This window comes from Vitis vinifera, chromosome 8 (assembly GCF_030704535.1).
Source record: "Vitis vinifera cultivar Pinot Noir 40024 chromosome 8, ASM3070453v1".
NCBI lineage: Eukaryota > Viridiplantae > Streptophyta > Magnoliopsida > Vitales > Vitaceae > Vitis > Vitis vinifera.
In genome coordinates, this window is record NC_081812.1 from 21,542,738 (window position 1) to 21,558,511 (window position 15,774).

General features: G+C 39.1%; 4 protein-coding genes across 5 annotated transcripts; 2 read left to right on the forward strand and 2 right to left on the reverse strand.

Annotated features, from left to right (window-relative positions):
• Positions 1-340: 340 nt before the first annotated feature.
• Positions 341-1,254, reverse strand: LOC100258837 (protein VACUOLELESS GAMETOPHYTES). The gene has a single exon (XM_002275622.4). It carries the CDS (start codon positions 1,235-1,237, stop codon positions 479-481), a length of 759 nt encoding a protein of 252 aa, XP_002275658.1. The 5' UTR covers positions 1,238-1,254; the 3' UTR covers positions 341-478.
• Positions 1,255-2,635: 1,381 nt separating this feature from the next.
• On the forward strand, positions 2,636-3,959 carry LOC104880121 (uncharacterized). The gene has a single exon (XM_010655581.3). It carries the CDS (start codon positions 2,695-2,697, stop codon positions 3,790-3,792), a length of 1,098 nt encoding a protein of 365 aa, XP_010653883.1. The 5' UTR covers positions 2,636-2,694; the 3' UTR covers positions 3,793-3,959.
• A 972-nt stretch (positions 3,960-4,931) lies between these two features.
• On the forward strand, positions 4,932-6,353 carry LOC104880120 (protein VACUOLELESS GAMETOPHYTES-like). The gene has a single exon (XM_010655580.3). It carries the CDS (start codon positions 5,250-5,252, stop codon positions 6,120-6,122), a length of 873 nt encoding a protein of 290 aa, XP_010653882.1. The 5' UTR covers positions 4,932-5,249; the 3' UTR covers positions 6,123-6,353.
• Positions 6,354-8,868: 2,515 nt separating this feature from the next.
• Positions 8,869-11,158, reverse strand: LOC104880119 (uncharacterized). Of its 2 annotated transcripts, none has more exons than XM_010655579.3 (4): positions 10,697-11,158; positions 10,491-10,558; positions 10,012-10,079; positions 8,869-9,903 (listed from the first exon to the last, which is right to left on the reverse strand). In XM_010655579.3, the coding sequence occupies exons 1-4, from the start codon at positions 10,961-10,963 to the stop codon at positions 9,245-9,247; spliced, it is 1,062 nt and encodes a 353-aa protein (XP_010653881.1). In that variant the 5' UTR covers positions 10,964-11,158; the 3' UTR covers positions 8,869-9,244. The 2 variants fall into 2 exon arrangements, with proteins under 2 accessions (XP_010653881.1, XP_019076988.1); XM_019221443.2 differs by having other exon boundaries at positions 10,943-11,149.
• Between the last annotated feature and the right edge of the window lie 4,616 nt (positions 11,159-15,774).

Consider the following 15,774-nt stretch of genomic DNA (forward strand, 5'->3'; position numbering starts at 1 on the left):
AAATTCTCTTACAAGTTCTGATGGTGGTATTCCAAGTCTACATTCGTGACAAAGTCAAACTTTCTTAATTTTTGTTGATGATGAAACATTTTTATCTTTTAAATTAAATTGAAAAGTAGTCCAAGATATCCACCACCACCATGAATGAGTTTTGAAAGTTTCCAACGCTTTAAATCCTCCATAAAATTATTAACATTTTATTCACCAATTTTCTCATTTAGGGTATTTCATGTAATTTATGTGTTTTTATTTTTTATTTTTTATTATCTATTTTCGTTATTTTGTAACATGGACTTTATCATACCAACAGTTCGATGGGCCTCTTAGACTATGTAATACATTTTTCTTTTAGATTCTAGCATTGGAAGTAGATTGGGAATACTGGGGATTTATTTATTACACTTTTTTTTTCTTTTTTTTACACTTATTTTCATCTTGTGGAAGGAAGTCACACATTGCCTCTAAGCTTTCCACAACTTCAAACAAGAGAACTCAGATTATATGAAGCCATCATCTTTGCAAGCTGGTTGCTGAGTTCCAACTCCTGCTGAAGTCTCATCAATTCAAGTTGAGTTGCAAGAACTGGGTCTTCCACTTCTGCTGGCTTTGATCCATTCTGACTACTTCCACTACCATTCTCTTCCTTGTAAAACCCGGGTCCCGCCTCTACTGCTGCATTCCCTGAGACACCATCAGCCTGATATGAAATCGGCACCATCTCTGGTGTGGCACAAGAAGTGTGTAGCTGAAATTTGCATGGACCACAGCTATAAGTCCAGAACTTGTTGTCCACTAGTTTGTGACAAATATCACAAGCATTGGGCGGCGATGACACCTTGGCCTGTGGGCCGAGGCCATAAGTGAGGCTGAGTTCATGGGGATGAGCCCTGTGGCTGATAATTGCCGGCAAGAGAGCACATCGGATGTGGAGATCAAACTCACAGAGCGAGCAACAATAGGAAAAGGAACTTCCCGGGGCGCCACAGGCATTGCAGACGAAGGAGCCAGCAGAGTAAGTGGGGTATGGCACAAGGGTGAGATGGTGCAGTTCATGCGATGGGTGCTCCATTGCCCGGTTCGCATTCCCACATTCCAGATGGAGGAAGAAGTCGCACTTCCAGCAGGCGTATGCAGAGTTCGAGCAGAGTGTCCGGCAGCCTGAGCAGTGGATTCCATTCCCCGCCTGCAATTCAAAAATTGCCAAGTTGTGCTCATGGTTGAAATGCTTATACTCCATTCTCTCTTTCTCTGAACCCCCCCTTGCAGTGATCCAGAGCTGAAGTATTTGTAGCCATTTTTTCATATGAGCTAAGTCAAAGTTCATTGATCAATGGGAAAGGGGAAAAACTAAATAAAAGTCAAGTTGTAGATGTTTACAGGCGTTAGGTAAGGATGATATGTTGATTGATAACTTGACTTTGGGGAAAAATAGAATAAGAGAGTGAAAAAATTGGCTGGACATTCTCCATTTAGGTGGGCTGCAACCTTCAATTGCAGTAAAAAAAAAAATGAAACCGTTGACTTGCAGAAAGCTTTAGGAAACTGCAGCTCCCATGGATATTGACTTTTGGATGCCCCTTTCTTAGGCTTTAATTCTTTCAACTCTTCAATGACCAGGTCCAAATTTTACAGTTATTCTTGAGGATGGAAGTTGGGCGAGTCCAACCCGGATTTGAGTTGGCATGGATAGTGAACCAGAAATATTTGAATTGATTCATTGTGTTATTATTCATTTATTATATATATATATATATATATATATATAAAGAATAGAAATCCGTTCACTCAGTTTCAGATCCAACTTCAACCTTGGAATGCAACTAACCCCCTTGGAATACAGCTGGTCCCCATTGGTTTCAAAATTCCTCAAATACCTCCCTTATTTTGAATTAGAGGGAAAGTAATCCGTTCACTCAGTTTAGATCCAACTTCAACCTTGGAATGCAACTAACCCCCTTGGAATACAGCTGGTCCCCATTGGCTTCAAAATTCCTCAAATACCTCCCTTATTTTGAAGTAGAGGGAAAGTGAGTAAAAATATTAAATGAAAAAGATATGGGAGATATTTGATGAAATCTGAAACCAATTGAGTTAAGTATATTTAACCAAAACCTTGAGAAGGTCGATGGAACTAACCCAATTTTAAAATGGTTAAAAATTTTGTGGTGACACTACTTGTCTGAGCCCTGTTTCCACCGTTGAAAATTCAAAAAAGCAGAGATAAATGATGTAAATAATTTGCCCAAAGTAAAACAGGAAAAAGGGAAAAATGGTTGGCTACTTAAGCCTGGCAATTGCATTGTCTTTTGAAATGGAAGAGCATAGGCAGAAAATGATGGGAATTAAAAGATAAAATGGAGTTGTGGAGGAATAGTGAACACAGACATATCGATGTGTTTGCTTTGGCATCTTCCTGGAGGCAGCTTCTTGGTGGTTTTTTCTGAGAATATCGTGAATGGCAACAAGATCATAACACTGGAAGAAAAATTAATTCTTTGATGAAAACAACCTAAATGAAAGCAACCTTTCCTTCTAAGTGTGAAATCAAGACTTTGTTGCAGAAAGTGTTAAAACACCTACCTAGTTTACATCTAAGCTTCCTTCATTCCTGTTATTTTAAAGTTTAGTTCAATAGTTTTAGATCAAATTCTCTATAGTTCCTCCATCCTAGCCTGAAGAGAGTGAAAGAGAGAGATGGGGAAGCTCAGTAACGAGGCCGAAAAGCCTAATTTCAGCCATTTCAGCCATGACCACCGACTGGAACTCACTGCCTTTTGTGAAGCAGACCACACAATGTGTTCAGGGTGCAAGATTGAGATAGTCCCTGGAAGGAACTACTATACTTGCAGAGCCTGTAACTACTCTCTCCACCATGCCTGCTACAACATGCCAAGATCACTCCAACACCCTGCTGACCCTAACCATGACTTGGACCTCCTCCTCTTGCCTTCCTTCCAATGTAAAGCTTGTGGCTTCCATGGCTCGGGCTTCTCCTACAGTTGCAGCATCTGCCATGTTCACTATCATACCTTATGTACACAACTCCCACCTACAAAAGTGAATAGTATGCATCCTCACACACTAGAACTCGAGTTCTCCCCACCATATGGCAACCCCAAAGTCTTTCGCTGTGACATATGTGGAAGCCCTGGTTCTGATCATTGGCTTTATCGTTGCAGCGGGTGTGAGTTTGACGTGCACCTCAGTTGTGCAGGCAGTGCTGCTCCAAAGCAACCGCCTCAGCCCCAGAACCAGAGTCCCTTAGTCTCAGCCTCCCAAGCTCCAATACCATCAGCATACAACAATGTTAAGGCCATTGCCCCACAAACTAACCAGTGTGCCACTTATGGAAATCAAAATCAGATTATGCAGCCGAATGGAAGTTATATGAACCAGCACCAAGTTCAGAATCCAATGAACAACAGTTACATGATGAGTTCTGCAACCAGCGGCACACCAATCGGCCCAAGTGGAACATATACTAATCCTAGTAATGTCATGCAGCCTGGTGGGGCATATGTTAACCAAACTGGAAACTATGGATTTAACCATGGAGGATATGTTCAGCCAGGAGGAATGGGAATGGGAATGGGAATGGTCCCACTACGTAACCAAGGCATGGGGTATCCTACTCAGCCAGGTCTTGGGGTCGGTGGTGCTCAAGGTGCTCTTGGGGCTGGAATGGCTGGGCTTGTAGTAGCTGGAGTTGTTACAGGAATGGGGGAGGCGGTAGGACAAGGGATTGTCCATGGTGTTGCGGGCGGATTTGGCAACGATGGGCCAGGTTATTAAGATCCCAATGCCTGTAACTGAAGTTCTATATGTATCTCACTGCCTCATGTATGGTTTGGTTAATGTCCCCGGACCGAAGTAGGAAGACTAGCACTTATCTAAATCCAGTGTGAATAATTTCAACTTGTGTACTTTTTATTTGTTTTTATGAGAAAAAGTGAAGTGGGTTTTTTCCCAGAAGTATGCATAGCCTCCTGCACTGCCATCTTTCAACAATGTTTGAGTTACATTAAAGGGATCTACCAGCCATTTTGTTAAATTATTTGCAGTTATTATTCTGTTCATGGAAAGTCTGGTAAATGCAGAAATTTTTTACTGCCCTCATGTGATTAGTGACTAGGCAATCAAACACAAGATCAACACAGCCTCACAATGGGCTCATGAGCCTAAATCAGAGATGAAAGCTAATTGATTCAATTAATCGACATTTTCTGCGATGGACTGCTACAAAGTGTCGGTAAAAACCTGAATATATTTTTATGTTTCCATGGAATAAGAGATGTGCGCAAGCTTTTGAGGACAGAGGGCTGAGATTGTTTCTGAACTCGAAGGAAAACAAAGACTTTGATCTCAGTTTTGGTATTTTCCTTTTTCTTCAATGAAAGATTAATGGAGAAAAGATACAGAAACAAGAATTGCTTATCTATTCTCCATTAGATCAATGTTGCTATTAAGGGGATACAAACAAACCGCTAGTTTACAACAAAATCACAATTAGTATAATAATAAACTTGCATTAGCTTCTGTCTTTTGCATTGTCTAGCTATTCCCCAAGAGCCTTTTCTTGGGCACATAAAGGATAGTTTGGAAACGCGTATGCCATATCTATAATCAATAACAGTCCTAAAACCAATATATAATCCATGGATTCATCAGCTGTTTGATGTAGATGTTTTTTTGGAAATATACTATCTATTAAGCAAACAAGTCTGAAATTGTCCTGATCCATGCATGAGAAGACTTTATATATCAGATACCAACTGTTGGCTTAGATTTCAAGCTTAATTAGCTTAGACAGCATAGTTGTCCCTCTTGAACTTCAAATTAGCGCTGATCTCTGATTGAACCAGCGATACCAAGGCCAAATTAGTTTATACAAATGTATAAATCACAAACAAGAACCCGACGCCTATATTTAACATCAATGCTTAGTCATCCTTCGTTTTACAATCATAGATAGTTACAAAGCACAATGCCTCTTGAATGAAATTAACAAAGGAGAAGCCGGTTTATCACTTTGGGAAGCTGAGTGATCGAGCAGTGTGAACACAGTTGATGGGGATGGAAAATGACATTCCATAAACAAAAATTTTTAGGAAAGTGAATCAAGGACAAAGGAAATTCCTTTTCCATCCTAGCTATATGATTCTTATATATGTTCTTATATATTGCAAAAAGGCAAAGCTATGAGTGTTAATATTGATTGAGAAGAGAAAAGTTAGTAGAGTCTAGGAGAGATGAGGATGAACTTCGATCCCATCATTCACCATTTCAGCCATGAACATCCTTTGAAACGGATGAATTTGCAGGACCAAACTACCAAAACAGTGACTTGTTCAGGGTGTGAATTTGAAGCCTCAGGGTGGGTCTATGGTTGCAATACCTGCAACTACTTCCTTCACAAGCCTTGCTCCAAGATGCCCGAGATACTGAACCATCCCTTTGATCCAGACCACACCCTTCTTCTATTTCCAAACCCAGTTTACCCAGGAGGCGCCTTCATATGTGATGCTTGTAGGGAAATTGGCACTGGCTTTAGCTACCACTGCACAGAGTGTCAGATTGATCTACACAATCTTTGTGCTTTTTTGCCTACATCAGTCGATCACAGCTCTCATCACCATACTCTCGACCTGTGGTCGGGCTCTCCTTACAAAAACGAGGAATTCTTGTGTGATATTTGCCAAGATCCTGGTTCAAAGCAGTGGCTCTACAGGTGTAACTCCTGTCAATTTGACGCCCACATGAGCTGTGCCTTAGTTGATATCCAGTCCCAACACACCTCCAAGGTCCAAAAAAGGGAACGACAGCAACTGGGTAAGCCTCAAAACACACCTACCAAGTCCTCGGAACCCATCCATAGGTTTGCGAGTTGGTCTCAAAGTGGGATGCGGAGCCCATGGATCCAAACTCAATACTCAATTCCCAGGACTAGAGATGGTGTGATGGGAAGGTATCACTATGGGAGAGATCCAATTCCTCGGTTCACTCATACTACCAGGGATGGAGTGATGGGGCATGTTGTTAAAGGAATGGTAGATGGTATGGCCCAACAAGCAGGAATGGCTGTGTTGCAAGGTTTCTTGGGAGGTTTCCTGGGAGGTTTCTGACTCAACTGATCGGGAAATTGGCTATGCAGCTATGCTATTCTCATTGGGCATTCTCATTTTACTTCTCATTTTACTTTCCTTATGCTTTCTCATATGTTTCACTATGATGCTTAGCCATGCGATTTCCCTTGTATGAAGGCTCTTGTCATCTTCATCATCATCACCACTGTCTTTGTAATTAATCAACATCACTGCTGTTAATTTTATTTTTATTTTTGGTTTTCTCAAAAATCTGAGAGAGCTTTTACAGTTCTGCGAGGTGGGAAGCAAACAATGAGTCCCACCATATATCAACATCCTCCAGATACACTAGATCCACTAAAAAAAACTCAAGACACCACGTTGGAGCCCATATATTCAACAAGACACCCTGGCCTCCAAATATGCATAAAGTCGAATCAATTATGTAATGATTGTGCTTTTCCTCATTAACATGCCCAAGCTCATTCTCTTATGTTTCTGCCATGCACCAGCTTGGCTGTAACTGTAACCTCACCTTCCCAAGACAGCAATATTTCTAATTGCTTTTTCCCTTCTTCTGGTTGGTAGCTTCAACCTCATAACAATAAGAAAAGAGGGTTATTTTATAGAAGGAGAAATGATATCAAGATGAGTAAAACCTCTCCAAATTAGCTTTCTTTTGAGGCCTTCACTCCTCACCCATGATTTACTATACCGCACTGGCCAAGACTTACTGTAAAGCAGGAGAAATCTTCTCTCATGAATCAAAATAAAATAAAATAAAATAAGAAGAAGAAAAAAATCAATATCCAATCAAGAAATAGTGGCTTTAAGGTAGAATAAATCCAGAGACCCCATCAAAGAGTACTGGGGAATTAACAAGCTCTCACTACCAGGCCCTTGGGACTTCATATGTAACTAGGCCTCAGAAGATTCTTTTGAAGCTTGAGACCCCATCAGGCATTAGGCCGGGGTTTCAGGTGTCATGACAGTTTTCCACTTGTGGGTCAAGGAGGTGAGAGAATGTGCCACAATCACTTCCAAAGATTATAATTATGATTTTATCATTCTTCAGCTACATCTTATGGAAGGAGAACACAAGAGTCCAACTGCGTCACTGTTATCCAACCGCGTCACTGTTATTCACCTCACCATTAATATCTTTTGTATTGTTATACCAACCATCAACAGTTCCAATGCCTAAAACTTACCCTTGCTGGTTTAGGACAAGTAATGCCAAGCCAAAAATTCTCACCATAGCCACCGCTTCATTTCTTGTTAGCTTAACCCCACTGATGTTGACTCCCCACAACCAGCCATCCATGTTTGGGCTATTTTCTCCAGCGCATGAACCACTTCATATGAATTGGTAGGAAGCCCAGCTCTTTCAGTTTAAAAAATATTCAAGCCTCAGAAGGAATCCAGTAAATTACTCACATCCTTCCAACTCTTCTACTGACATTGAAGTAACAGGAAATGGAAATAATTGTTTTATCCTGGTTGGAAATGTTAATTTAACATTCATTTTCTCACCCAACAAGTCATCTTTAAAGAATCTTGAACTAGTCAAAGCTATGGAAAATGAGGTACCCAGAAATATTGGTTCATTCTTAGAAGAAATATATATAGGGGTTTTACCAAGCAGGTTTAGGCATTGGGAAAGAGGTACAAACATTAGTACAGAATGGTTGTATCTCCTTTTGATGTTAGGTTTCGAATCCCAATACTCTTGGAGACTTTCAGCTGCTCTACTGGTTAACATATCCAATGTAGATACTCGGATTCTGGCATAAAAATGGTGAGAAACAAAACATAGATAGATAGATGGAGAGAGAGAGAGAGAGAGAGAGAGAATTGCACCCTTGTTAGTTATTTATTATTATCACAACTCCTGCCTAATGAATGTCATATCCCATGTCCCTGAACAAAATGTGCAGACCTGTTCTAAAGTTGCGTCTACCAAGGTTAATGTAAGACAATAATGGTGGATGGTATTGAAGTTAATTTCTAATTGAAAAATTGCTGAGTTTGGTCACCTAGAATTCCCATGGCCTGTCATGATCATGATCATGATCATATATGTAAAAAATCATTTTAATATACATTTTATTGAAATTAAATAAATGGAAATATATAAGAATAAGGATAGGAAATAAAAGTGACTCAATACACCATATGAAAAAGGATAAAATCAAAATTAATTATGATAAAAATGACTTTTAATTTTCACGAAAATGAATCTTTTAGACATAGTTTCAACATTTCAAACATGCCCTCAATCAACATTATATTTAGAATTCTATACAACTATCATTCTACCTAGTTTCCAACTATATTTCCATGGACCCATTTTTGTTATCTTTAATTAACCCTTAATTTCTTTTTGTTTTCTTTTTATCTTTTTCATATTTTATTTTGTGATATGAGTGAAGATCAAAGTAATATAGAGGAAACTAAATGGAAACTACAACCAACCTTTTGAGAGGATTCAATTCCAGACTGCTTTTATTTGGTATATAATCCTCATACTAAGTAGATGAAAGAATAAAAATAAAAGAAACAATACTTAGACGCTTAAAAAATTGCAAAAGATCATGTTGAAAAAATAAAAGAATAAATGATGTAATTCAACATCCACACGTTAGAACATCATTTGATTCAATAACATATTCCAAGTAATCAAAATTCAGCATGAACTTTCCAGATTCTCATCGACAAATTAAGATAAACATGATCATTAAATTTATACAAATCAAAATTAACAGCTTGATGGATCGATCATCCATTCAACAAATCTTGATCTTTTCCTTATAGTTTTTAAATCAAAATTCAGTTTGCAGCGCATGTGAGTACAGTACATGAGTCAAGAGAGAGATGGGAGTTTTGCAGTGGCTCCCCACAAAATATAAGAAAAGATATAGAAGTACATATATTCCTGGCCCAAAATATCCATTAAACTGAAAAAGAAAATGAAAAATCTGAGCTGCTTCTTTACTATTAGACCCATCACTCATAAAATAAGGCCACAGTGAGAATGTGAGGGCACTTGATAAAGGGGACTTGTTCTTCAACACTTGGGAAAATCCCAAACAAAATGATAGTAGTTGCACTAGCTTGATTCTCCTTCACTCAATCCCTCCCCACATGAAATATTGCCTTCATTACTTGTTATCATCAGCAGCAACTGCAACCGCACTGCTTGGTTGACCTAGCAAGCTGCTCAAGGATCGAGCTTTCACCATCCCGATCTTCACCCTCTTCTTTGCACCACCCGTGAATGGCTTCTCATCATCAGCTACGTCTGCTCTATCTTCCTGTAGAGGATGCTCCTGCTCCTGGTTTTTCTGGGGTAATTGTGATAAAGGGTTGAATAATTCCTGGGTCTGATTCCTGGCGATGGCGCGGCTTCGGACACTGCTCATGCTTCTCAGCCTTCCCTTGCCCAGGTGATGCTCGCAGAGAGAGTAGCCCACAAGGGTTTGTTGGCAGCATCTCCATCCTCGGCCATTAACACGACTGCACCTGGATCCCTCCATGAGTGCACCACCTCTAGACCTCTTCTTTGCACTGGAGGCGGCGGCGGTCGTGGTGGTGGTGGAGCTATCAAATCCTTGTTTGGTTTCTCTTTCTGATCCATGCTCCTCATCATCGTTTTCCTGAACACACTTCTTGTTCATCTTGGTCTTCATCTTGGTCTTCATCTTCTTCTCTTTCTCCATTATCGTTTCTTGGTTCATCGGCACCACTCCTCCTCCCCTTTCAAAGCTCCCTCTTCTCTTCTTCAATGGAAACGCTTTCTCTCCCTCACACCACCTTCCAACTGCCCAAGTGCAACCATAGCAACAACATCAACAACAACATTCAGCACTAGCTAATCTTGTGGTCATTCTTGGTCTTTTTTACCATAATACGATACTGAAATCTTTACCTTGATCAGAAGAACTTGAAAATGGCACAACCCCAGAACCAGTTTCTGCACCAAAGATGCTTCCCTTCCTAAAAATGAGCAAGACCCAGAAGATCCACAACCACATACACAAAATTTACAGTCCGGAAAAGAAAAAAATATGAGTGCAAAATACAAGATGATGTATTATAGCTGGGGACCAGCATCGCATGCTAATGTGCACCGCATGGGCATTTTATTTAGGCAACACGGAGAAAAGAAAAGGAGAGAAAAAATAAAAATAAAAAGACTAAGATTAGATAGATGTGAAGGTATGGTGGCAAGCCAAAGCTGATATAAAAACACCTCAACAGTATTTCCCACTTACAGTTTTTTCCCCTTTTTTTTCCTTATATTTTTTAGATGGAAATCAAATTATATATGGGTCTCACTCTTTTCACCTTTTTACTACGAGATTTGATGAAAGATGAGAACATGGGTAACTTTTCTGTCATTCTTACCTGGTATCATTACTCTTCTCTCCATCTCTCAAACCCTCATCTTCAACCTCTTCATCCCCTCCCAACTCCTGCAAAAACGACAACAAACAAATCATGGCTGCAGCTATAATCAAACCCAGACACAGTGCAGTTCTACAAACAAAAACAAAGGAAAGAAAAAATAAAAACAAAGAGAAAAAGAAAGAAAAAGGGGTTATTCCACCAACCAAACACTCTTTCTTCTCCATTTCCGGCCAATCCCACCCGTCGGCTCCGGCTCCCATAGGCGAGACACGTTGATTCGCTTGATCCGGCGGCGGTGGGCGGAAGTGGTCGGTCTGGAGTTGCTGTGGAGACAGATTTTCATGTGGGTGAGAGGCCATGTGGTGGTTGTGGTGTTGCACCGGCGGAGAGGGGTTGGGAGGGAGATCTGAAGGCGGTGCCGGCGGGGGAGGAGGGAGAAGAAACGGTACCTGGCGTCGCCTGATCCTCATAGCTGATAGATAAGATGGTGGTTTCTCAGAGATTTGATCTTTCACAGCTCAGATTTAGAGAGAGAAGAATGCACCCAAAACCCAAAATATACTGCAAACCCAAGAAAATTTTCTCTTTAATAACTCTCTTCTCTCTCTTCTTTCTCTCTCTAGCTTTTATTTGTTGCACCACACACAGAGCATAGAGGAATAGCGAGAATAGTAGGAGGGGCGCACGTGTGGAGACATGGCAAGTGTCTATGGTGACCGGCCACCGGATGAAAAGGTGGCTGTAACGGAGCGGGTGGCACGTACGGTGGATTTCTGACAGCAAAAACGACGACGTTTGAATGAGATTTTGAAATTTTTGGACCCACTTCAATGGCTTGCCATATAAAAGATTCACAGGATTAAAAAATTTAATAATAAATCCATGTATTAATTTTTACATTGAAAAGATTGGAAAAGTGTTTGACCTCTACGACATCTTTTAAGCATTGGGTCTAAATGAAAGAATAAAAAATAAAAATAAAACTTTTCAAATTTTATTTTTTTGATTTATAGTAGAAACTAGTAAGAATAACTAAATATAGAAAAAATTATTAGAAAACTTTTACATCTTCAAAAATTTTAATTTTTCCCCAAAAGGGAAAATTCACGAAGAAAACCATTGAATTTAAACTTTTTTTTTCTTTTTTTTTTCCTTTTTTAATATTTTCTCTTAAATTTTAAATAATAAAATAATAATTCTCTTATTAATTTCTTTTAATTTTTATTCTCTAATCCAAGTTAAAAAAAAAAGCTTCAAGAAAAATCTTTAAAAAAAATAAAGGAAAATGAAGAAAATTAATAAAAATAAATTAAATTCTAATAATTTTTGCATGTTTCCTTAAATTTATTTTTATATACCGAATAAATAAATTTATAATATTTAAATAATTTTTAGTACAGTTTATTTTTCTTATTATTTTTACATGAATTAAATAAAGATTTTTTTCTTTCTTGCCATTTTCTAGTCGAAGGAAGCATTAAGTCTATTAAGAGGGGCGAGTAGGGAACCGGGGGAGGAGGTGAAAGGTAAAGACAGAGAAAGGAAGATAAGGGTACGGAGAGGGGAAGACAGGGTGGAGGGGGAGAATACAAAATGGTGGGAGGTGGGTAGTTTTATCGTTTATACTTTTTAGAAAAAGTGTGGGTCCCACTCTTAACAACGACCCAGATGCTCCACCTCTCCTCCTCTATTTCACTTCTTTCAGTCTTGCACCTTATACCACATTCTAATTCATACCCACCCCCACTCTCACTCTTCTCTCACGCGCCCATCTTCGCCATCATCCCTCCTGTTATATTTTAAGAATGCGTTCCACGACTGTGGGAAGTATTTTAGCATTTCTCACTCTTGAAAATATTTATTTTTTAAATATTAAAAATAAACACATTCTAACATCATTTTATTGATATTGGATACTCATATTTAAATTTTTTTTTTTTAGGAAAAAATAAATAAATAAAATAAAAGGTTGTGGGTTCTGCAACCGACCCAAACATTTTGGGCCCTAGCCTACATACACGAGTAGACCATACTTGGTTAAAGGTCCATATCTAGGATTTGTAGGGCAGGCAAGAGATTCGGACCTTGCCCACAAGTTTAGAGCCAAGCTTTGTGTTTTTTTCTTCTTGACTTAGGACGGGAAGGTTAAAATCATGTGACACTTAACTATTTTCCAACAAATTGATTATTAAAGATACCTAAACGGGACAAATAATCAAAAGTACGACCATGTGCTTGGAAAAAATTATGAGACTTCAAATGGCATTTTATTTCAAGCCCATATGTTAAGAAACGAAGAGGGGTGTGTAGTCAACATACAAAATAGAAGTAAAAGGTCAAGTAAGAGGGTCTTTGTGATGAGGTTTAGTTTGAGTTTACAATTTTATTTCAAAGTATTTTTATTAAAATGAAGAAGCATGCATGGAACCCAAGCTTTAAAACTCTCAAAATTTGGCTCCTCAAATGGATAAATACCCATATGGAAGTGTATTTCCTAAGCTAAGCATAGATACCCATGGAGCACAAATACATAAGATTTGTCTAACAAGAATACGAGATATATCCGATGGCATGGCATTCCATGATAATTTAAAGAAATTAATTAGTGTGTTGATGGAGGCAGAAGATTAGAAGAGCAAAGCAAGCGTAAAGAAGAGGGGAAATGAGCTAGTTTTATGGGGATCTCGGATGTGCATGTCGTACTCTTAAGGGCCCACACTGATGGAATACTGGAATTGATGGGGAATCTTAGCCCTGACCTTATTTATATATATATATATGTGTGTGTGTAGACGCATTAGTTTATGGGGTATTATCTGAACATTCGGAGCCTCTCCGTATAGCTTTGGGACCAACACTTTGATGGGCCAGTGCATACCACAAAATCAATATTACTGGATCATGAAGTGATGTTGCCTCATGCCTAATGCCTAATGCCTAATGCCCGATGCCCACCCCATTGTTTTAATTTGATTTTCTAGCTTCCCAAGCAGCCCTTTGAATAATAATAATATTCGAACGGTTGGACCCAGTCTTTAGCCATCAAACCCTGCCGGCCGTCTGCAGATATATGTGGCAATGCTCATGAGAAGACCAAAAGCAATTGACACTATGGGGCTAGGTATCACCTGAAATGATAAAAAGAGAATATTGTTGATCAATCTCCCACTGAAATATATTGTTTACCTACTAAAAGCGTAATACTCTCCTGATTGATTCAAAATTCATATATTAATTTATGGCATCATTGTATGATGCAGCTGGTATGGCATGCTGTGTGTACTTTTTTATTTTGTGGGGGATGGGGGGTGGTGGGTTTCACCTTTAAGGTTTGGGTGAGTGTGTGTGGGTCCAGAAGAAGAGTAGTGGGTTTGATGTAGATCATAGATCTACTACTCTTTCGGCACCAGAACCAGATCTGATGAGTCTACTATACTGTGGTGAAGTACTTGTAAAGTGGAGTTGAGAAGGAAGTTGGATTTGATAGGAGAAGAAAACCGCACCATCAAAAGCAGAAGCAGAGCCCTAGCCGTGTGTTGCCCCGCCAAGCCTAGGCTCAAGGTTTTCTCAGAAAAGCTAGCGACATAAAATCATGACTTAGTTTGATGAAGTCATGCCTATTAATTTACAATGTGATCTTGATCTTCTACAGATGTTAAATGTATTGTTTTATATTCCCAATTGCAAGTTGCTTTCAATCTATCAGCAACACCCTGCAATGGAGGGAAAAGTGCATGGATTTAAGCCTCTCCTTTGCCATTATTATCGCAACTGCACCTCCATTGTCGTATGCCATAACTGCACCATCTCTTGCATTTCTTATTATTCATCAAATTTCTGTACTCCCTTTTTCCTTCCTCTTTATCATCATACCATAAGCATCTCTTGTTAATTTTCTCCCTCTTTCCCATCTTCATATTCATTATTCTGATTTCCCGTCCTGAAACATCTGGGTGTAAATATGGCTTTCAAATTAAGTTCTGAATTGTTGAATAATGCCAAAGGAAATGACGATGCCATGTGCAAAAGGAAAAAGACTCATAGAACAGCGAAGGCAAAGAGAGCTTTTGCACATTTTCGTCTATCCTTTTTATCATCTTATCCCCATGCATCTCTTATTTCATCGGTTGCCCTCTCTTTTTCGGACAGAAACAGATGTTGATGATTTCATGGGAACAGGGATCTGCAATGGCGGAACTAGCAGACCAATATCAGGTTGTGCACCAGAATAGTATTGGCTTGGGGTTGAGGAGAACAAGAAGAAGATGAAGAAAATGTACAACCACATAAAATTGAGATTGGCTTGGCTTGGACCCCATGAAAGAAAAGGGGAAACGAGTATAGAATTAATGGGGGTATAGGTGCACCACATAACAAAGTGAATGGAGGGTGCACATTTAGCAAAGGGGTGTTGCAGCTGGGGACCAGCTTCACGTGCTAACATGCATGTAGTCAAATAGAGAAATAGAGAGAGAAAGAGAGAGAGAGAGGGGAGATTGGACTGTTCCAGTGGAGGGAGTGGCAACTGGCAACAGATACAGCTAGATTAACAGTAGTTCCACTTCAGTTTTGTGGGTAAATTAAGGTATCCACACTCTTCCCAGTTTTCACCTTTTTTTTACCCTTACATTTTCACGGAAAAGATTCCCCCTTTTCTCTTTTGTTCTCTTTCCTTTTCCTCATACCTCGTATTCTTAATCTTCTCTCTCCATTCTCCACTCCTCCCCAGTCCCCCACCATAAACTCAACCCCATTTCTACAAAACCCTCAGTGCGTAGTATGCATACCCTAGCTGCTGCTCCTCACACCCTTTTCTTCCCCATATCATCTTCCTTCAATTTACTTCAAACCCCTAATACGACTTTTACTTGTATGTATACATCATCTTCTACAGAAATTTTCACGTGGGTGTTTGTAATTTTTGGTTGTCGCACCATGGAAGCAGGGAATATATAGGCAGGAAGGCATGGGAAGGAGAGTTTGGAAAAGTCAAAGACGTGCATGTCAAGTGGTGGATGGCTACCAAATTGTAATAGGACGATGGTAGGGGACTAGGTTTCCAGGGTGATGTTGAATTTCTGGCATCGTTGGACAAATAAATTTATTATTTAGAATTAATAAAAATAAATATTAATTAAAATTAACAAAAATAAACATGTCAAGATAATTTTAAAAATATTAAACCTTAATACTTAGAATAAAAATTAAATAATAAATTTAAATTTATCAAATATCATTTTAATTTTTATTTTTAAATTTTAATATCTAATTTGAACAAGTC